Source organism: Gossypium arboreum, chromosome 3 (genome assembly GCF_025698485.1).
Source record: "Gossypium arboreum isolate Shixiya-1 chromosome 3, ASM2569848v2, whole genome shotgun sequence".
NCBI lineage: Eukaryota > Viridiplantae > Streptophyta > Magnoliopsida > Malvales > Malvaceae > Gossypium > Gossypium arboreum.
In genome coordinates, this window is record NC_069072.1 from 17,973,124 (window position 1) to 17,996,260 (window position 23,137).

Consider the following 23,137-nt stretch of genomic DNA (forward strand, 5'->3'; position numbering starts at 1 on the left):
GTTTGGGGTCTCTCTTACATCGGTTCAATTACGAGTAATTTCTAGGCTTTTTAACTCAGTATTTTGTAATGCAATCCAACCCGATTCAGTTGGATTAAAATTTTAATATTCTATATTAAACAATTTTCTCATCTCTATTTTACCCCCAATAAAAGTTTGACAATTTTACCTTTGGTAAAATTTTGAAAAAATATGTTTAATATTTCACAAATCAACATGTTCACTATGACCGAGTGATTTATTTTCATTTTCGAGCTTCAAAACAACTCAAAAAACATTAATTCATTCTTCAGATTATTTTTAAGTAATCCATATACAATTGCAAATGAATCATTTTCATTTTCATTTTGAAAACCTACATTTTTTTCCAAATGATTTCATTTTTCCATTTGGGGAAAAAATCATAATCATTCCTGAATGTTTCCCATTCATCTTTCAAACACGCAGTTCATTTCTGGTTTCAATGAGTTAATGAAGTGACTTGACATCAAATGTAGTAATTATTTTAGGTCATTTCTGCACTTGATGAGCTTGTTTTCTAGCACTTTTATAATTAATTATTGCATTTTCAGTATTAGTAAGTTAGGAACTAAAAGTTAATAAAATAAATGTTTTTACTCATTTTCTACCATTTTGATGACCCGTAAGGTCGGCTCAGGCCTCGTGAGGGATTAATAGGCTATTTAAGTGTGTAGGATGCCAATTCAGGTCCAAGAATACAATGGATGATGATCGAGCCACGAGACATGGGAGCCCAATAGCACAATAAAGCTACCAAAGCCGGGAAAGCACTTGTCGTCGTGACGAGGAGCTTCCTCTTGTCACGACGATGCAATGATGCTACCTGATTTGAGCTATTGTTGGATTGGCTCCCTATTTGACTCGAACACATCCCAAATGTCATAAGCCCGGAGGTGAGTCTTCATCTTCACTACCCAAATATGATAGTTTTCCCTAGCAAAGATAGGAGGTGGAGGTGGTGAGAAGCTTTCTAATGACATTGTAACAACAACAAGAGAAAACAAAAACTTTCTTTCAACACAAGAAAACACAAAGAAGGAAAACAAAAAGCCCTCAAAAATAGCAGCTCTCAATACCAATTGTCGGTGTTCAGAGAGAGTAAAAACAGAGGGAACAAGAAAGATAAACAGATGCAAAGAAGCTCACACATCTTTCATCAGAAAACATTACATCTTAAAGTCAAAAAAACTACCAAATACTTAACTACTACCACTATCTATCTTGAAACTTAAAAAACATAACTTGTACATAAACTAAAACATGTCAATCAGCACCTAACATATCAGTGCATAAACAAAATACATTGGTTTAGAACTGAATTACAATGGAACTAAATGAACCAGCATAGTTGGCCATCATTCAACAGTTGGTAACTTCCATGTTGCAGGTTATTGAGACCTAAACTGCTGCATTGGGCTTACAAATTACAAATTAAGAGACCTGTGGCATGCTTCAGTAATGGGAGTTGGAGGGTCTGAAACCAATCCATCAAGAACCTTGTTAGCTACCCACAAATTTGCAGCATGGGAATAATGAATGCCATCCCAACTTATATAAGCTGAAGGGTTGCTGCATGGAGTCGCTGAAATTTCAGTTCCATTTGATGTTTTCTTCCTCCAGCACAGATTATCCCGGTGATGCCCACAGCAATATCCAAGGGGGTTTACAAATCCTGCAACAAAGGAACGGTGTTAAATGTATAACACAGAATGACATGTGAAGCTCATTATAGAAAGTTGCAGTTTTTTCAGTTTCTAATAGAGGTTTATCATCTTTTATTAATTTTGGTTGTGGAAACAAAATGATTAGGCAACTAAGCTTACCGTGGTGCTTTGCATCAGAAATTAAAGAATATTTAGCCAAGTAAATATCAACATAAGTCAGTGCTGCATCTGGGAATTGCATCCTAAGTTGGATAACACTATCTTTAAGCTGCCTGTTAAATTCATGAGCAATCTCATTAAGAGACCTTAAGCAACCATTTTGATCCACATTTTCATGTTGCTGAGGATAATCCAGAACCTCAAAGGGCAAACAGCCTATTGGACCTGTGTTGTGTATCCAAAATGTTCTTGCTCCTTGATTATGTAGCCGCTGAAAAGGAAAAGATAAACAAAAATAGAGTTAAAACATAAAATTTAAGATTTACGTTATTCGCATTTGTTAACCTAATTGCGATATAAGAGATTCAAAGGGAATTTATATTATGTTGTTCTTATTAGTATATGCTGAGCTACATGGACTATATTGAAGCCAATTGTCAAAACTGCTTCTTTCCCTTTCTTACGTTTCAGTTAATAGACTTCACAAACTGCAGAACTCCTTTTGGCCAACATGATGGAGAAGCAATTCATTTTTTAAATCCTTCTAGATTTTAGAATCTGTAAAGTTTCCTGGTAAATTATGATTGTTCCTGCAGGGAAGGAAAACACTGGTCCTTGGTTTTGGCTAATAAGATCCTGAAGTTGCAGTAATATCAGTTCTCAAGAGTTTTCCCCTTGTCCAGTCTTATCATGGAAATGCAATAATATACAAATAAGTAAAGCTATTTCCAGTTCTTCCGGAAATAATAAATGTAAAAGGATATCTGGTGCCAATATATTTCCTTTCCGCTTGGATGTCTATTATTTCAAAGCATCAAAATGCTACTTACAGTAGCACCATTTATTTATTTGTGCTAATTATCGGAACCAACAAAAGGAACCACATGGAGAAAGCTAATACTTAGTATTAGACCGTTCATTTATGCTTAAAGTAAGCTTCAAGCATGGAGTATCATGTGCAAAAATCATAGATACGGTATTTTCCAAAACAATCCCCTACTCTAAGAAACTGAAGACTGATATATTGCGTAAGCATAACATCTTAGTTACCTTAACAGCCTGAGCAAACTGGTTAATAATTCCTGGAACTGATTCTATAGCCTGTTTCTCTGTCATTGACTTCAATGCACAGTCAAGATCATTTTGCCCAATATCAACTGTGTAAAGTGCTTGTGAGAAGTCCTCTGGTCTTGGAAGCTTGCTTTTAATGTTTGAACTCACACCTGAAAAAAAAATCCATGCCAAAATGTTTTGAGTATTATTAATAGTTTAGAATTTACAGTACTTTTGCCTTAATTTTTGAATTGTTTCTAACCTTCTTTATATAGCTCATTTATTCGCTCTTTGAACTGTTCAAACTGTGATAGTTGTATGTCAAGAGAGATGGGGCTATACCCTATCTTAAACATTCTAGCATCAAGTCGTTGAATTGTAGACCCTCCCGTAGCAAAATTAGCTCCATGTCGAAAATTTGTATCAATTGAGTCCAGATACGCACTCAAATGTGGCAGTCCCAGTTTCTCAGCTGCAAGGTACAATAACCGAGTTTAGAAGAAGAGAGAAACAGTGTACATTCAGTTTCAGTCTGAAAACTTGAATAAATGGAACCTTAATGGGTGATTCATCTCAAAACGCAAGAGAATCTCTTAGAAACGAAGTAGTCAAGATCAATCTTATAAAGTAGAGACTGTAAACTACTCAGCAGTCAGCAGATCACTTATAAAACAGGATTAACATGAAATTTATCACTATATTTTCACTCAAAATTGAGTTTTGCCACTGTGTTTCAGAATTAGCTCATTGAATAGTTTATTAAGTTCAAATAATAGATTACTGTCAATTCTGGTATCTATGTTCAAGAATTAAGCAAAGTGAAAAGCTTCAATGAAATTAATATATGACAGCAACATTCAACATTGACTGATAGTATAGAGGCAAATTCCATCTTAATCCCTAAAACAGAAAACCACAATAAAAAACCCAAGTTTAAACTTTTAAATCGATGGAAAGCCTCAAATTCTAACCTTTAGCGGATAGATATAGAAAACCAGTGAATTAAAAGAAAACCATAACCAGTGGCGAACAGATAAGTCTTTCGTACGGATGCATCTAAAAAGATCAGAAATTTTCATGAATATCAGAAAGAATAAAAAGACTGACCAATAAAATCAATAATAAGTTCTCCATTGCAATATCTCCCAGATGGCTTTTAGAAGAAAGTATTGCCATTAGGCAAAGGAATTCGGTGGAAAGCAGCAGACTTTCCACCCGTATCAGAATTGGAATCCCCAAAGTTGAATACAGCAGGAAAATCACAAGAACCGGATCCACCGAGATTCCTTTGCCTTCCACTAAGTATGAAAAGAGAGAAAGCGACGGCAAAGAAAGCTGCTATTGTAAAAGTTTTCACGCTGTTTCTTGAAGCCCAAGCAGTCTTCCATCTCCCAATGATACCATTACTAACACTGGGCCTTTGCCCTTCCATACTGATTCTTTCAGATCTTTTATCAAGCAGGTTGACGACTAGCAGATATTTGACGCGTTGACCGTACTTGGCGAGTGGAACTTAACCTTTTTCTTGCAAATCCGAAATTTGAAGTGGACCTTGTATGAATATTATGGTAATGGAATCGACAAGCGTGCATCACCTAATTCATAACAACCTCAAACTCAAACGTTGCTTATTATTTTACTGTTAGCTACTACTTGAAGATTACTCCAGTGCCTACCGATATCAGGACTGATTAAAATACAGCAGTTCCCTTGAATTTCTTCTCAAGTTTCATTGTGGAGCTAAGCTTAAAGGAGCGAATCCAATTTGAATATTTCAATGTTTGATTCGAGTAGTCTGTGAATTCAATGGAAATTTTTTTAACTAGTTTGTGAATAGTATAAATAATCGAATTTATTTTGTTATTATTACATAAATGAGGTTTATTCTTTGATACAGGACAGGATATGTGAGGTTATAGACAAGCTTTGGTAATAGGAAGAGGGGGATCTGAGAGAGAGCCATCCAAAATCCTATTGACCACCCAATAGTTTGCAGCTTCAGTATAATGAATGCCATCCCAACTAATATGTTTTGAAGGATCACTGCATGAAGCCCCAAAGATTTCAGTACCATTCACCACTGCCGTCTTCCCACATTCCACATGATGGTCGCCGCAACAGTTAACAAAAGGATCAACAAAGCCTGCAATCACCAATTCAAGTATGTACGTCAGTATATTCTATCCGCGGTGTTACGGAACTTAGGGTCCTAATGGGGATCAAATAACAGGGTAAAAAGACATACCATATTTATTGGCTTCACTAATTAGAGAAAATTTAGCCGAGTAGATATCGACATATATAAGCCTTGCACCAGGGAGCTTGGCCTTAAGTTGAGAAACTGTGTCTTTAAGCTGCTTGTTGAATTCTTGAGCCAACTCGTTGTAGGACTTAATGCAGCCTGCTTGGTCCACATTCCCAGGCTTTGGAGGGAAATTTATGATGACAGTAGGCAAGCAGCCAATGGGACCTGTATTATGTATCCAAAACACTCTTGCTCCTTGTTGAAACAGCTTCTGAAAATGCAGAAAATCGCGACTTTCAACTCAATGTCATCTAAACCGAAGCGGATCATCACAATTGTACAAGTAGCATGAGAAATACCTCTACTGCTGCAGCAAACTGATTGATTATAGTGGGAATGAATGCCTTAACCTGATCCTCTGTACTCGTTATAATGCCATAATGCAGATCATTTTGTCCACAATCTAATATGTAAAGGGACTTTGAAAACTCCTCTGGCCTAGGGAGCCTATCTGTAATATCTGGATTCTTGGCTGAAAAACAAGCAAGAACTATATTAGTCATCCCCCTTCATGACAGATATGAACCTTTTGCATATCAGTTTATGGAGCAGTCTACAAAGTATGCATATCGAACCTTGATCATAAAGCTCATTGGTGCGCTCTTTAAGTTGTTGGAACTGCAAGAGCTGTATAACAAGAGATAAGGGGTTAAAACCAGTACCAAATAATTTGTTATTGGCTGGTTGAATCGTCGATCCACTTGCTGCAAAATTCGCTCCATGTCTGAAGTTTGAATCGATTGCATCAAGGTACGCACTCAAGAATGGCAATTTCAACTCATTAGCTGTGCACAGATTGATAACAAAATAAGTCTCTCAGGTCTTCTTGCTTAGAAGAAACGGGCTTGAAGAGATCATCTCATCTATGGAGGTGTGAAAACAAACAAATAAAGGTTCGCAAACCATCTATGCCAAGCGAATCGAGCCACCCTTACCTATAAAATCAATTATGAGACGCCCATCAGAATACCGACCAGCAGGTTTACCAAAAAAGGACTCACCGCAAGGCCAGGGAACCCGACCGAATGTTGCGGAGACACTTCCGGTGTCGGAATTTGAATCCCCCAAGTTGTAAATAGCTGGAAAATGACAACCACAGGATGAACCAAGCAATGAAGCCACAAGTAGTAAACTGATTGCGACTGCCATTACAGTCTTCTTGCTGCAAATACTATCAAGGCTTCCCCTAAAATCAATAACACAGTTCATAAAACGAGTAATGAAATAGTAGAGTAAGTTTTCTACATTCAGCGATTGAGAGGATTATGAGAATAAATTTAAACTTGCGAGTTAAGCTCAAATAGGAAACTGCTATGATTATGTTATACAAGAGACAAATTTTCGGCTACAACGCCAAAGATAAAAGAGTCTGAAACACTTAAGAATATGATTAGAAGATAAAAAGGGAGATTTAGGAAATATAGATACCTTAGATGGAAAAGATCTAGTAATAGTTTAGTTTGAGATGTGAAGGTCAACTCAACTTATGGAAGTGGATCCGCATTAGCCGTAAATCTTCAAACCTGGAACTGGGCAACCCAAATCTATCAAAATAAATTCTATTTGTACTTTTTTTTACATATAGGATAAATTAGTCTATGACGAATGCAAGTAGGCATTAAAATAATGAGAACAGTTGAGAGAGTTGGCTGAAGGGGAAAGAGAGCACTGAGTTATTTTTTGTCAATGCAAACGACGAGATTTTTGAAGTGGTGTTGAACTTCCGGCAAACAGCGCTGACCATGAAACAATCAATCGTGTGGACTTTGATACATTGACACCAACCCTTCATAACCTCACAGGTTTTCGTGTATCACCATAAAATTTAATCATTCTTAAACATACATATTGAATAATCAATCATGCCCTATAACATTCAGGAAAAAGAAAATGCTTTCCAGCTTCGCTTATAAAGCTTAATTAGTTAGACTTCTTTTTCTTTAATTTATAACTATAACTATAATTACAAATAATAATAATAATTAAAATCATAAATTTAAACAATAACTTTAAATTATTGGCATTATTTATTTGAATAGAAAGGATATGTGGTGTCGTAATATGATCATTTCATACTCTTCCTTCTTAACAAACCCTTTAGCCCTACATTAACAACCTCAAATGCCTACTTGAATTATTTTTGTTTTAAGCCTAATTTCTTTTCCTTTTAGCGAGAACAAATAATCCGAGCTCCGATGGTTCCATCTCAATTACAAATTATCTCGTACCAAAATTTAAGAAAAGAAAAAGTAATAATTTCGGGAACCATCCATCCTCAACCTTCCAACAAAAGAGAACAATATGCCAGAATATCTGTTAAACATTTCAAAAGGAATCTCAACAATGAACTGGTGAATCTGGTGAAATCCCACAGTGCATATGTTAAATAAAATTTGAGTCGAAGTGTACAAAAAAAAAAAGAGTGGTGGAAAGGCCATACATAGTTTCAAAGATTTAACAATAGATTAACGCAGAGTTCGGCATTCCGACACTGAAGAATCATTGCTCCACTTTACCAGAGCAGAAAAGAAGAGAACAACTTAAGAAAAGATGTGAGGCGACAAAATATTATTGGTTCAAGTAGTCAAAAGTTGAAGACAGAATTTAACAAAACAATGCCAATTCCAGGGCTCACCATCTCTCCCTCGACCTTGGCCTGCCATATCAAAAACCAACATACTTCCCATTAGCCATATATATGACTCAGTGATTTTCATCAGCAGATATTTACACAAAAATTAGAATGGCCAATATTTAGCTAAATGTTTCGCTATGAAGACCAAATTATGCCAACATATAGCTAGACATCTCAGAAGATTATGTACAGGTAATGGAATTAGAGACAACGAAAGCAATGGTAAATAGTTCAATTCATCAAGATATATTAGTTTTATACGGGGACCAAAGAATACTTCTAAAATTGCTCAGTTTCTAAGTTTAAAAAAGAACAAAGGCTTCTGATCTACATGAAAAAGAACCTCGGATAACACTCTCCTAAAACTCGCAAATTATCCTATTTATTATATCTATAAAGAGAAAAAGGGAGAAAAAAACAAAATATCCAGATAAAGAGGCCAAGTTTTCCATGAAAATATATAAAGAAAGAGCAGAAAGACAACAGAGATTTAACTAGTAATGATTTATATCCTTACCTGTCCACATCTCTGTTTCCAGGAAATCCTCTATCCCTGCCACCTTGAAATCCTCCCTGAAATCCTCTTCGGTCATCAGCAGGTCTTGTCCACCCATCTACAGTACCACGAGATCTAGGCCTATCCATGAACTCCATATTTCTAGAGCTATCACTAGAACCAGACTGAGAGGGTGGTCTATCAGAGTAGCTGCTGCCAATCCTGCCTGATCCAGAACCAGGCCTTTCAACAGCTTTTTGCCCAAATTTAACTTTGTTCTCCAAATCTCGGATAAGTTTCTCTAGTTCCCTCTCCTTATGAAGTAGTGTGTCACGTAAAGCAGACTGGTCCAAAGCAGATTCCGAAGCTGGAGTTGAATCTTTCTCAAGCTCTTTCTTCAGATTATCTATTTCTTCTTTCAATATCTTTTCCTCCTCTGTTTCTGGCCTGAAACAATTTTCTCGTTAGAAATGAAGAACACGATGGTATGGCAAATATATTCAAAGTTGCTTGTGAGCAAGAAGGAAGCAAAATGGAATTTAGACACTATTAGGAGCAAGCACAAGGAACAAATGGGGCATCTGAAGCAACCTAGATGACAACCTTACCCAGGAAATCACAAGTAATCATACAAATAAGACAAAGCATTCCACTACCACAGAAAAATGGTAAATCAGATAGCAAGTTGACAAAGAAGCAGCAGCGTTCAACTATGTTGCATTAGTAATCTGGCAAATGAAATAAAGATGATGTTGTATTAAGGTAACTCAAAGAGAAACAAGACTAAACTAAAGAAGCAGTGAAGCACACAAATCCAAATACCACCAAAGATTTAATTTCCATAAAAGGAACAAGATTAAAAGTGGAGGGGACTATAACTAAAATAAATAAGCACCTCATGAACTATAAAGAAGCATAAAAGCCTGGCAGAATGTTCGAACAAAAATGCAGTAGGATAGTATGTAATCTTTGACAAAAGAGACAAAAAGTTTATTAGGCAACTGTTTCCTATGCAACTACCGGTGCATATGCTACCTACATGTGCCTGACATAAAGTTTAGGATATTGTATCTGCATTGATCTCCTGCACCGGAAAGCAATCAAGTGGAGATAACGAACTAAAAGCAACACTGAATTATAACATCTTTTATTCGGAAAATGTAAGTAAATTTTGGGAACATAGCTAGAGAAACGCTTTGCTGTCAAGAAAAACAAAATAGAAAAAGAAATCTTCTGGGCTAGCAAGAAGAAGACATAAAAAAAAAAAATAATAACTCCTCTAACCTACCAAAAAAGAAAAATGAATTCACCATAGTTTTTTATTCAACGAGCCCCTAGAGCTATGGTAACATAACCAAGAATATATTTCAGTCATAATAGAGCAATCTACATTTTCATACATGAAACAATTTTAAGAAAATAAGAGTTTGTGTGTATTTAACGCATGCAAAAGTTGCTCAAACTTGATTGAGAAGTTAGAAATCTGTCGGGAACTCAAACATAATCCAAAATTAGTTTCTAAAACGGAGCCCTAACATCAACTACTTCAGCCACTGTAAGCCGTCTGCTCAACCACTACATATTCTGTTAGGGTACCAGAGAATTCACATGCCACCTGTTGTGTCACAATGCCGCCATGATAACAATCTGATCATGAACTATGGTTTTGTGGTTCCAAAGAAATAGTGGTGCCTCATTCAATAAATCTAAGGTCATAATCAAACTGAATTCATCATATGACATTTGAGCTGTTCTACATCAACTTCAGTCTTAGCAACCAATGATTGCTTATAAGACAACACAGTATACCCACTATAAAACAATATGCGATGACAGCAAAGTGGTAACAGCAAGGCAAATTTTACCAAGCAAACATGCTAAGAACATAAGCATCTCTCAAACCATCGTTAACAACAACATTAAAGGAAACAGATGCAAATCAATTCAAACAAAATACCATCAAGACTATTTCAAAATAAAGTATGAACAAATTGATTAGAGGAATGAAAGGGAAACCTATCCATCCTACGACGTTCTAGTTCAAGATCAATCTTTCGCCAATCCTGACCTCGCTCTTCCAGCAAAACTTCTCTAGGCTTAGCATCTCCAAACGGGTTGACCTTTGGCTTCGGCTTTAGTACATTTTCAATTCCTTGCAGCTGGGGACCTTCAGACCTGCTAGATTGTGCACTTGATGGCCGGCTGGAGTGAGAGCTGGTAGGCCTGCTAGTTACCTTCTTTGCTTCAATTTCAGAATCCAGTTTCTTCCAATCCAGTCCTTTCTCCGCCAATACCTCTTCCCTGGGCCTCGCTGCCCCAAACGGATTAGACTTATTTGTCTTAACCACCGTCTCATTCACCTCCCCTCTAGGAGGATCCAAAACTATTCTAGGCCTTTCCTCTCTGAATCCACTCCCACCACCACCTCGGGTCCATCTATCAGGCTCCGGTCCAGAGTCACGAAAACCTGAACCAAACGACGAAGGTCGAGCAGGAATTGGCCGTTTCCCAGCCGTCCAATTATCAACCTCATCGGCCTTAGAATTCCCACCACCTCCCCCAGTTCCAAGCCCACCGTATCGATTAGGCCGGCCCGAATCAAACGAAGGAGTCGTTTTCTTTGATATTGCCCAATTATCCACCTCATCGGCACGCGACGGCTGATCAAAATCAGAAACCCTAGAAGGCGGACCCCGTCGTTCTTCATCAAAGCCTCCGTACTGCCTTCTTCCGGAGCCCCATGAGCCGTCGCTGCCGTCACGTTCACGCATAATTCGACCCGCAGATGGACCGGACCTACCATAAGATGAAAATCCACCTCCCAGACGGCTATACTGCATTTCCTCAGGGGTACGTTCTTTGGGTCGGGTGGGGAGGAGCATCATCTCTTCGGGTGTAAGCTTGTTGTAATCCGTTACCCTAGCACCACCACCAACTCCGGCGCCGGCGGAGGACGAATAAGTCCCCATGGTGAACTCCGAGAGAGTCATTTTCTTACTCTTGCGCTTCGCGCTAACGGCTTCCTTTAGGCTAGGGAAACTCCGCGATTCAGCCGTGGGCGCAGCGGCTGCAGCTTCCGCAGCTTCACGTTCCTCCGCTTCTTCTCGCTCGGCCTCGGCGGCCCACGCGCCGACGCCACCCCAGGGTTTCGACATTTTTTGAAATCTTTTATATTATTTCCACCTGTTTTTCCTTGCTTTATTATTTGGTTTAGTTGAGATCTAAAAAGATAAAAGGACAGAGATCTAAAAGAGTTTGAAATTTGGATAATCGAACAGGGCTCCGTTAAGGGAGCCGGAGCTCCGACTGCATGCGAAGAAGTTAAGAGCTGGTTACAGTTTTCTTTTTCCTTTTTTTTTTTTTTTTTTTTGTGTGCTTGAAAAATTGGAGTGGGAGTAAAGAAATTAAAGCGTTTGAGCCCAATGCAATCTATGAGAGGGAAGGGAAATGGGCTGATATAATATCAAGGCGCAAGGAAGGAAGTGAAATTCACGGACCAATAAGAGATAAGAAAGAAAGATTCTCGGAATGTTTGATTATTGAAGGTGGAGCCATGTACTGTACTGTTTGATTTCTGCGTTTCGGACGGTGTAGATGGGTGTTGTGAGAATCTTGCCTTTTCGGTGTTCGAAAAATCTACCACTAATTTTTTTAGGGACAATGTCACATTTGGTACCTATACTTTCATAAAATATTTAATATTGTATTTGAACTATCCATTTGTATATTATTTGATAATTGTACTTTCATAAAATGTCTAATGTGACACCTATACTTTGAAATATCCAATGTAGTATTTGAACTATTAATTTGTGTATTATTTGGTACTTATACTTTCATAAAATATCCAATGTAGTACTTATACTTTAAAAATGTTTAATGTTATACTTGAACTATCAATCTTTGTATTAATCTAGAACATGTAGTTAACACCCATAGTAAATATCAAACCAACCAATAAAAATTTTATACGTGGATTTTTTCCAAATCATTAATTCCACATAGATAATATAATATTATGTGAAAAGATAAATAAAACAAAAATGAAACGAAATTAAACTAAATTAAAAAAACTAAACCTAAATAATATAAGTTTTACTTTAAAAAACAATTTTTTAACTCAAAATTTCTTCAATTTTTTAAAAACCCTAAAATTTTCAATATTTATACTAGCTAAAATTTCCCCAGATTTATATCTCTTGCTTGACAAATTGTCTTCCTCGAGATTGTCAGCGGAGTTATTTCGCCCTGGCAGACCCTCACCTACAAATCCCTATTGTCTGGGTTCCACTTGATCACCTATTTGCCACATCTTCTCCCTACTGAGTGTCGGCGGTCTTTCCATCAACCTAAGGTTCATGACCTTAGGCTAACAGAGTTTTTCCCCATATCTACTTTTCCTCATAAGATTTGCCGCTTCTTATTGGACTCGATTGTTGTACTGTTGTCCCCATTTTGTATTGCCTTTGGCGAATCCCTTTTATTAATCTGAAGACCCACACTCATTGGGCGCACCTCGCTTATGCATATATGCATTTTATCATATCATTCATGTTGTTTTTTCGATCTTAGTTTATGGCATACCTCCTATGTGGCAAACTTTCTCGTTGGGGGTCCCATGTCTTACATCTTAGCAGCCCTTTTCACATTACTGTTCCGGCGGGCTTTCTATAATGTTTTAACATTATACCACCATGGTTTAGCCTTTCATCCATGGTCTTACACCGATTCGCCATTCTGATGTACTATCTTATAATGTTATAGAGTCTTTTATCTATTGTCTTACTCATTATACATGGCTATCATAGCATCTTTCATCTATGGTCTTACATCATATACCTTGTACCTTGTGTAACACCCCTTACCCGTATTACATGCCAAAACAGGGTCCGAGGCGTTACTGGGCTTATTGCATAAACAATCATACAATTCCGAGCCATAAATTTGCGTCCAAATAAAAACCATTTGCAATTAATCATAAAGTCCCTGATACGAGCCTACGAGGCCCTAGACATGCTTTGGGAGTAGTTCAGGACTAAATAAAAAATTTTAAAATTTTTTACAAAACTTTGAAAATTTTTCTACTAAACAGGGGTCACATGCCCGTGTGGATATGGGACACACCCATGTGATCAGGCCGTGTGGTCACACAAGGCTGTGTCCCGACCCCGTGTAACTCTTTGACTTGTAACTCATGAACAAAGTGATGTTACACGGCCAAGTCACACGCCTGTGTGCTAGGCCGTGTGGGTAATTAAATTTTCATTAAATAGGTGTAGACTTCACACGCCTGGGACACACGCCCATGTTTGAGGCTGTGTCCCTCACACGGCTGAGACACACGCCCTTGTCTCTGCCCGTGTGCCCAATTCTGAGCATTCTGTTTCTCAAAATTAAAGTGCAGGGGACACACGGCCAAAACACATGCCCATAGGACAGGTCTACCCATATGGACAAAATAAAGGCTATCTACCAAGCCATTTGTCACCCTCATTTACACCTACACACACACAAGTTCAATGGTACAATCCATGGTATGTTTAAGCAACCAAAACATCCAAAATCAAGGTTAAATCATATCATTCATTACCAACACTTATCATATTTACTTTAGCATAATTTACCAAATCAATTCATACCAGACTGACATTCACAAGTATCAATATGAATACTTTCAGCATGCATAATTCTACTTAAGTTTCCTAACACACCCAAGGACTCATCTCATCCATTTCACAACAAGTCATTTAACCATAATAAACATATAGCATCCTATTACAAAACACAAAAAAAAAAAAACAAAAAACAAAAAGGCAATAACACAAATACTTATATAAATGGGCTTACAACCATTTTAGCCAAAATAAGCCAATTTCATTGCTAAATACCAAATCACCTTAAACAAATATAAGCCAATACATTTGGCCAAATCAAATGACACATATAACAAAAAGACTAAGTCTCTATACATGCCATACTTTCAAAATACTAAGATCATCAATACCTAAAATGAAAGTTTGATAGTGTGATTCAAATTTTCGACGATCTATAACACTTTTTACCTATACTCGAGACCGGGACAAGGTACGGGGCATTACCGTACACAAACATGGCATTTTCGAAAAATACGGGCTATAAAATTTCATTTCAATTTAAAACCGATCAAACAAAATCGTATTGTCCCAATTATGGACCTACAAGGTCCAAAACACGCATTAAAAGTGATCCGGAACTAAACCAAGAACTGTAGAAAACTTTAGGGAATTTCTAGGTTTAAGCCTCACACGCTTGTGTGGAGGCGATGCACACGCCCGTGTGCATTGGCACACCTCCGTGTGCATTGGGACACGCCCGTGTGCATTGGGACACGCCCGTGTTCCTTACCCGTGTTGAATTATTGAAATTTATTTTTCATTTTGAACCTACAGGGGTTTTTATACGGCTGAGTACACGCATGTGTCCCTAGCCCGTATCTCTCACACGGCCTAGACACGCCCGTGTCATCATCCGTGTCCAAAAACCCAGACATTCTATTTATGATGTCATCATTCATGTAGGGGCACACGGCCAAGGCACACGCTCGTGTACTAAGTTGTGTCCTCCACACGGTTGAGACACATGGTCGTGTCTCTACCCGTGTGTTTACTACCATGCATACTGACCTAAAATTCTAGGTGCAAGGACACACGACCGTACAACACGCCTATGGGAACTGATCGTGTGTCACACATGGCCTAGACACATGCCCGTGTCTCTACCCGTGTGGACCTTTTTGGAGGCTATTTTCCAAGCCAAAGGTCACCCTCAACATCCATACACATTTATAAACTTCAATGGTATTTAACATGACCTAAATATGTCCATACCCACCTTGGCATAGTCTTTTGCATGTTAACCTCATCTCATTGGTTTAGCACATGCTAGGTTATCTTTTTTGTATTAAGGATTACCATTCCAATAATCACATTTTATACTTGGATCGTTTTATGACCTAACGATCTCCTAGTGATTCGACTACATTACACATACCCATCCATGGTATATCACATTAACCATCTCATGAAACATTCAAGCATAACTTGCACAATTAGTAGGTTTATAACCTACATCAAAATGAGTCATATCCTATGACCATATACAAAAATGAATAAGTATATCATTCAAGCCCTTACATTGGCTAGCCAAATGACACATATAAAAAAATAACCAAGAATCCTATACATGCCATTATAAAAAAATAAAAGTTTCTATATACCAAAATGAAACAAGTTGATAGTGTTGACAATGCTCCAACCATCTTCCAATCTTCACGAGTCCGTGAGCTCTGTAAGACAAGGGAAAAGAAATGGGGTAAGCATTTACATGCTTAGTAAATCCGGATAACGGGAAAGTAAACTTATCGGTTGTTTAGCATACAACCATTTTAAATATTCATGCCAACATGCACAGTATGATTTCCCTATGACATACACTCAATCATCTTGTTAGTCTCATGTCAATACATTCAAACATTAATCTTAGATGAGCTCATCAATTCAAGCATTTCCATTTTCGTTCCTCATTTTAATCCTATTGAACTTCTCGGAATCTCGATGGATATCTCATTTACCGTCAAATCATGTAAGTGATCATTTTAAATTCACACTCCCGTGAACCTTGCTCTTACGGCGGAATTACCAGTCCAGGCTAAATCCCCCGAAATGTAAACTCATAGAGTAATGTCGGGATTACCAGTCCAGGCTAAATCCCTTACAATGACATGTACTCTAATGAACTCAGATCTTAATTACTAGTTTAGGCTAAATTCAAACCCTAATCGGATTACTCGTCTGGGCTAAATCCATTTCAGCACACTTATTTTTCGGGAGGCTCGATCCCTAAAGGAACACCCGTCCGGGATAGATCCTTTTACCGTCATTTCATTTCAAGAAATCCATCAGATGTCCCTTTTTATTCAATCGGGATCTTCAATTCTCTTTTAAACTATACTACTACATTTCATGGATTATCATGCAATGAATATCTAATTTATCATACATTCAAGTATATACATTTTAAGTATATTAAAAGTTTACTTTGAGTTACACGAACTTACCTAGAAATTGTTTCAGATTTGAGTTTTGGTTACTTCGAAACCTTTCGTTTTCCACGGTCGACCTCCAAAATTAGTTCCTCGGGGTCTATATCAATAAAAATAAATTATTAATACATCATACTATTCATTTTAGGCCTAAATTTTGCCCGTAACCTTTCACACTTTTACAAATTAGTTCCTAGGCTCGTATAATGAAATACATGAATTTTTTAGGTTACCCAAGCCTAGCCGAATACTTTTCATACTTATAGTAACTCACATTTTCCTTCATTTCACATTTTCCTACCCATTTTTACAACTTTTACAAAATGGTCCTTTAAGCCATTTCCATGAAAACTACTTAGTAAAAGTTGTTTACCATCCTCCAAACTCTCATATTCCTCCATAACTCATCAAAACACAAGCATCTCATGCATGGGTAAATTTTTAAACATGAACCCTAGCTTGAAATATGGGTAGAAATAGAGAGAGCATTTTACGAGGATCTCAAAAATATGAAGAACGTTAAAAATGGGGCTAGGGAGCACTTACTATTGAGCTTGAAAATGTTGAAAACCTTAACTATGGAGACCCTTCAATTTTCAGCAGCCATGAAGAAGATTATGGCTGATTTTTGCTTTCATTTTCCCTTTTTATTTCTTTTATTACCAAATGACCAAAATGCCCTTCCTTACTAACCTTTAAAATTTTCCATGCATGCCCATTTTTGTCCAAAAACTTAGAAATTTGGCCAATTTCTATTTAAGGCCTCCTAATTAATAATCCATAGCAATTTCATACTAATTGCTTCTAGAACCCAAGTTTTGCAATTTATTCAATTTGGTCCCTAATTACCAATTAGGCACCTTATACTTGGAATTTCTTCATGAAACTTTAACACATGCTTATTTTCATATCCTAGACCTCATAATGATCATAAAACAAATATTTTAATGTCAGATTTGTGGTCCCGAAACCACTATTTCGACTAGGCCCTATTTCGAGATGTTACACAATCTTCGATCAGAGTTAGCTTGGCGACACTATAAAATATGGAAAATAAATGGAGTAAGCTATATAGCTTAGTAAGCTCGTATGCAAGAAATAAGCAACCTTACCATGCATATAAAATTTAAATATTATAACATAATTACATGTAAATTTACCATAGTCTCATGATCATAACTCATTACACCACAAAACTTACCTCACATTCATCGTTTCAAGTATTTAATAAACATGAGCTTTATGTACATACCTAAACCATCTCAAAATAAATTTACACATATTCTCATCTTTGACATACCCGTGAACCACTCAGAATAATAATGTCGGATACTCAAGATTCTTGTACACTAAGTGCCACTTATGTAGCCAATGCTATCTCAATCTCATATCACATAGTTGCTCGCTCTCGAGCTATCAATGAGCCTGCTTACACAAGCTGTCAATCGAGACGTAGCTATGCGGTGCTGCTCACACAAGCTGTTAAGTATTCACAACATATGCTGGTATACTCAGCCACCGATAGGACATACAAGGCTAACACCTGAATCACATAATCACATAACACATAACGACCCTAGTGACATGTAACTTGTATTCTAATCTATTCCTAAGGTTTAACTGGACTTCTCACTTGCCGAATCGTTGTCGAACTCGTTCGTAGAATTATACTCATTCACATAATCAAACATACAATTCATACAATATTAAAGTATTTAAGTACAATTATTCTAAAGCTTATTTTTAACATACGAACTTGCCTCGGTACAAAATGGCTAATAGTTTGATTTAGTCCACAACCTTATTCTTTCCCTGGTCTAAGTTAGAACCTCTTCTTTCTTGATTTATAAAATCAAATTTAACTCATTCAATCATCACATTATTCAATTTAATCCCAAAAACATCTTATGGAAAAATTACATTTTTTCCCCTAACTTTTCAACTTTTTACATTTTAGTCCCTAGGCTCAAAAAATGATTTTCATTCAATTTCATCACACCCAAGCCTAGCCGAACCTATTCTTTGCTCATAACAGCCTACATTTTTCATTTATTCACATTTTTACACACATTTTACAACTTTTACAAATAAGTCCCTATTTGACATTTTCATCAAAAATCACTTGGTAAATGTTGTTCTAACACCAAACATACATTTTATACCATTAAACATCAAAATACACAAATATTTAACATGGGTAAAATTTTAGACTTTGATTTTCTTTCAAATTAGTCCTTGAAATAGCTAGATTAGGTTGAGACAACTTCAAAAACATAAAAATCATTAAAAACGGGACAAAGATGGACTTACAATTGAGCTTGGAAATGGCCAAAACCTAGCTATGGATTTCGTGCAATTTTCGGCTATGGGAGACTAATTTGTGAAACTGAACACTTTTATTTTAGTTATTTTGTCTTTATTTACCAAATGACTAAAATGCTCTTCACTTAAAACTTTGAAATTTTATGTAACCATATCCATTTTTGTCCATACTAAAATATAATGCTCTAATTACTATTTAAAGACCTCTAATTTAAAGTTTCATAGCAATTAGACACCTTTAGCTTCTAGAACACATATTTTGCACCTATTGTAATTTAGTCCTATTAGTCAAATTGGACACTCTATCGATAAAATTTCTTAACGAAATTTTCACACAATCATTCAATCATGCTGTAGACCTTAAAGTAATAATAAAATTAACATTTCTACTTCAGATTTATGGTCCAGAAACCACTGTTTTGATTTGACCCAAAAATGGGTTGTTACACCTTGTATCATGCTACCATGGAGTCTTATATCCTTAGTTTTACGCTACATACCTCATACTAGACTGCCATAGCATCTTTCATCTATGATCTTATGCCATATATTGTCGTCATGGTGTCACCCTGAAGGACTATTCGGTACCGCCGTTACCCGAATCCTCCTCTCATTACCTCCTTTACACCACCCAACATTGATACTCGAACACCTTAGTATTCTCTTCACAAGGCTCAGAGCTTCGCTCGAGGTGATAACTAATAGTTTTCACTTCTTGTTTCCATCCTAACTCTATCTATCCTATTGGGTTTTGTTTTTCCTTAGTTATCATGCAATACATGCATCTAATCATCATCTATCTTAAAGCAACAATAATCAGCTTGTCATGACTCAACTATAATATTCATGCACAGATTACTCATGCATTCCCTAGTTCATGCAAGTAGTGTATCATCATTTATCACCCAAAAGCAAAATGCAAAAACTCACTTTATTTCCTTATCCTTGTCACAGTGGCTTGCTCGAATGCTAGTGTCTCCTTAAACCTAGCAGTAGTCTCTCAATTTCTCCTTCCTAGACATCTATGCTTACGACTACTACAGCATGCAAAGCCTGTAACACCCTAAACCCGGCCTAGACGTTATGACCGGATCCGACATGCCACATCAAAGCATTCAAAATATTTTATATTGTTGATCCAGAAAAATTTACTTAGTGTTTTAAAAGATAATTTCATTATAGGTTAAAGTGAATGGAAGTTGTGCACCAGGTAGGAAACCAGAAAAGAGGTGGTGAGTCCATTGAACTGCATAAGTACCAAGCTCCCTTCGGATCCAATCCTAGACATGCATACCGCCATTGCCATACCTTAACGTCATGGATATTTCTAGGAGACCGATTTGATTAAGTCATTTTAGGAAAAGTGATTAATTTTGGAAAATACTTTCATTCGAAGCTTTGCTTGTTGTCGTGTTATTTTGAAATCAATTGTTGTTTTTGAAAACGCGCCTAAAGCTATCCAATTTCAACAGTTAAAATAAGTAATACTTATCTTAGTAATACATATTAAAACCATCAAAAATAATTAAGCGGCCTTATTACATTTAAAACCCAAAACTTCAAACGTAAATAAAAGGATGTCCAGTTCACGGAAGAAAATCAAACTTTCGAGCGGGTGGCCACTCAAATTCCCTCACGACTCCAAGCCCACTATGGTTGGGGATTTCCTACGTGGATGAAAATAAAAGGGTGAGTTTGGGGAAACTCGGTGTGTAAGGAAAACCTATTCAAAGCCTAAGTCACTCCAGCCCATTGGGCCTAAGCCCATTCAGTAATAGATGGTCTTGGGCGAGCCCTTTTCAGATTACAATAAACCGGGCCTTAGCCCTTATTCAGATAACAATATGGCCCATAGGCCCATTTCAAAATACATGCAACGTCAATAACATATGCAAGCCCATTTGGGAGACTACTCAACCCACTAACCACTACACTCCACCCGTACCACCCATACACTCCATGTGGGATAGCTCAACCCACCCAAATTTCCACACTCCACAATTGCATGATTACGCTCGGTTAATAGTAAATTGAGGCAAAGCCTCCAAGATGCGTGGACAAGCTACTTTCAAGACTTCCTCCGTCAATATCCCAATCCCATGCATCGATAATAACAACATGGCATACAAGAAATAACAACAATCAAACATGCATTTAAGTCAATTTAACCCTAGGGGTATTTCGGTAATTTATCTCCTAGGGGTAAAACTGTAAATTTTCCACTTTTAAAGGTATTTCAGTAATTTATCTATTTTAGGGTTTTCATGCATATTCCTACCTTTCACGTACTACAGAATCACGTACTGAGGGTTCTTACCGAATTGGGCCCGTTGGCCCATCATTCCAATTTTGGCCCATTAAGCCCAAAAATATCGAGGGCATAGAAATCATGCACTTTGCAGTCCAAACATTGCAGCTTACCAAAAACATTAATCGATTTACCTTACGAGCATTCGCACACTCGCAAATCTACAAAATACCGATTTTCGGCATTTCGAATTTTCGACTTTTGCCAATCTAGACTAAGAAAGAGGGTGTTAGTTACACACCTGTTTGCGATGATATGCTGACGAGATCCACACACGAACCGCCTACAATTGGATTACTAACACGTTAATCTAACTATTCAAATACAAACTACGTATTAACCCCTTACAATATTCGGCCAACCACACCTACAGATTATAGTAAGCTTATAAGAAATCAATAAGCAACTCATTAACAAATTTTTGTCAATGTTTACCACATAATCATAATTTCACTGCAAGCTGTCTTCCTGAGCAACAGTCACTAAATCATTTATAACTGGAGCTACGAAACTCCAAATCAAGTGCCATTAATTTTCCCTAAAACTAGACTCATATATATTATATCCATAAAATTTTCAGAATTTTTGGTTTGGCCAATCAATACCAGAGTTTTCTCAAAGTTTCGCATGTTTCACTGTTTGACTAATCTGACCACTCTTCATTACGAATCAAATTTCTCATTGTACAGAATTCAAAATATGTTCTCGTTTATTCCATTTGAAACTAGACTCATTAAGCTTTAATTACATAATTTATACAGCTTCTAACTCATCTCCCACAATTTATGGTGATTTTTCAAAGTCACGTTACTGCTGCTGTCCCAAGCAGATTTATTACCAAATCACTCTTTCACACCGAACTTGCATGCTTGTTATTTAAACATGCATATCACCAATAAATCATCACATATCTATAATTTTACTTAAGTATAATCTCTATTTCATCATTTTAAAGCACAACATGTTAGCCGATTTTTCCCCTTAGCATCTAAGGCACATGCATGCTCATTTGTTTGGTTCAACTTCACCTATCTTCCATTTTTCATCAAAAGAACATGAAACAACAAACATTTCCTTCATTTTAATTCATGACTAAATGCTCACAACACAACTAAAAACCAAAATATGCTTCAAGAGTTAATGTAGAATCAAGAAGAACTCATGAACATCAAGATAGAAGCAAACTACCATGAACTTACCTTCAATTTTCTTCCCTAAGTGACCGAACATTCAAGAGCTTTCTCCTCTCCTTTCTCTTCTCTAACTTTCGCCTATGATGAACAAAGATGGACAAAACTTTGTTCTTTTCACCCCTTTTTCTTTTAATAAAATTTCATATTTCATCCATTTAATTCTTTAATACAAAAGACATGAAATTCCCATCATGGAACATTTACCTAACCCATTATCAATTTGTATCAATTCGTACCATAAATTATGGATATCAAGTGCACATTTTGTCTACAACAACATGATGGCTGGCCACTTCATGTAAAATGGGAGGTTTGTCATGCAAATCCTCCTATTTTGCACTCCTATTTATTTAGCCACTTCAATTTAACCTATAGCATTTTCAAACATTTTCACATAGGTCCTATTTCATAATTTCACCCCCTTTTTCTTATGGAACAAAAAAATTAACTAAAATTGTCGGGTTCTATCTTAAGCTTGGGCCTTCTAGAGGCCCACTAACATAATTAAACCTATGCCAACATTCACAGAATTCCCGAAAATTGGGGCGTTACAACTCTACCCTCCTTAAAGAAATTTCTTCCTCGAAATTTACCTGATCCAACTAGTTGAGGGTATTGTTGACGATAGTCTCTTCGATTCCCAAGTAGCTTCTTCCTTCCATGATTACGCCAAAGCACTTTCACTAACGGATGATTTCCTTCGAGAACCTTAACATCTCAAGCCAATATTTGCACAGCTCCTCCTCAAAGGTCAAATCATCGAACTTCAATTTCGCAATCTGGCGGGACATGAGCGAGGTCGAGACGATAACGCCTTAACATGGGACGTGAAAACATCGTGAATCTGTCTAACTCTGGAGGCAATTCCAACTGATAAGCCACTGGGCCTACTCGCTTCAAA

At 36.9% G+C, this 23,137-nt stretch overlaps 2 protein-coding genes and 1 pseudogene across 3 annotated transcripts; all 3 read right to left on the bottom strand.

Annotated features, from left to right (window-relative positions):
• Positions 1-1,152: 1,152 nt before the first annotated feature.
• On the bottom strand, positions 1,153-4,562 carry LOC108455312 (GDSL esterase/lipase At5g14450-like; annotated as a pseudogene).
• A 137-nt stretch (positions 4,563-4,699) lies between these two features.
• LOC108454339 (GDSL esterase/lipase At5g14450-like) lies at positions 4,700-7,087 on the bottom strand. Of its 2 annotated transcripts, none has more exons than XM_053025551.1 (6): positions 6,631-7,087; positions 6,138-6,373; positions 5,778-5,987; positions 5,502-5,674; positions 5,143-5,413; positions 4,700-5,040 (listed from the first exon to the last, which is right to left on the bottom strand). In XM_053025551.1, exons 2-6 carry the CDS (start codon positions 6,349-6,351, stop codon positions 4,811-4,813), a joined length of 1,098 nt encoding a protein of 365 aa, XP_052881511.1. In that variant the 5' UTR covers positions 6,352-6,373; positions 6,631-7,087; the 3' UTR covers positions 4,700-4,810. The 2 variants fall into 2 exon arrangements, with proteins under 2 accessions (XP_052881511.1, XP_017608255.1); XM_017752766.2 differs by having other exon boundaries at positions 6,138-6,388; positions 6,631-7,085.
• A 471-nt stretch (positions 7,088-7,558) lies between these two features.
• On the bottom strand, positions 7,559-11,790 carry LOC108457014 (eukaryotic translation initiation factor 4B2-like). Its single transcript, XM_017755807.2, has 3 exons — positions 10,350-11,790; positions 8,355-8,780; positions 7,559-7,858 (listed from the first exon to the last, which is right to left on the bottom strand). The coding sequence occupies exons 1-3, from the start codon at positions 11,486-11,488 to the stop codon at positions 7,834-7,836; spliced, it is 1,590 nt and encodes a 529-aa protein (XP_017611296.1). The 5' UTR covers positions 11,489-11,790; the 3' UTR covers positions 7,559-7,833.
• Positions 11,791-23,137: the final 11,347 nt, after the last annotated feature.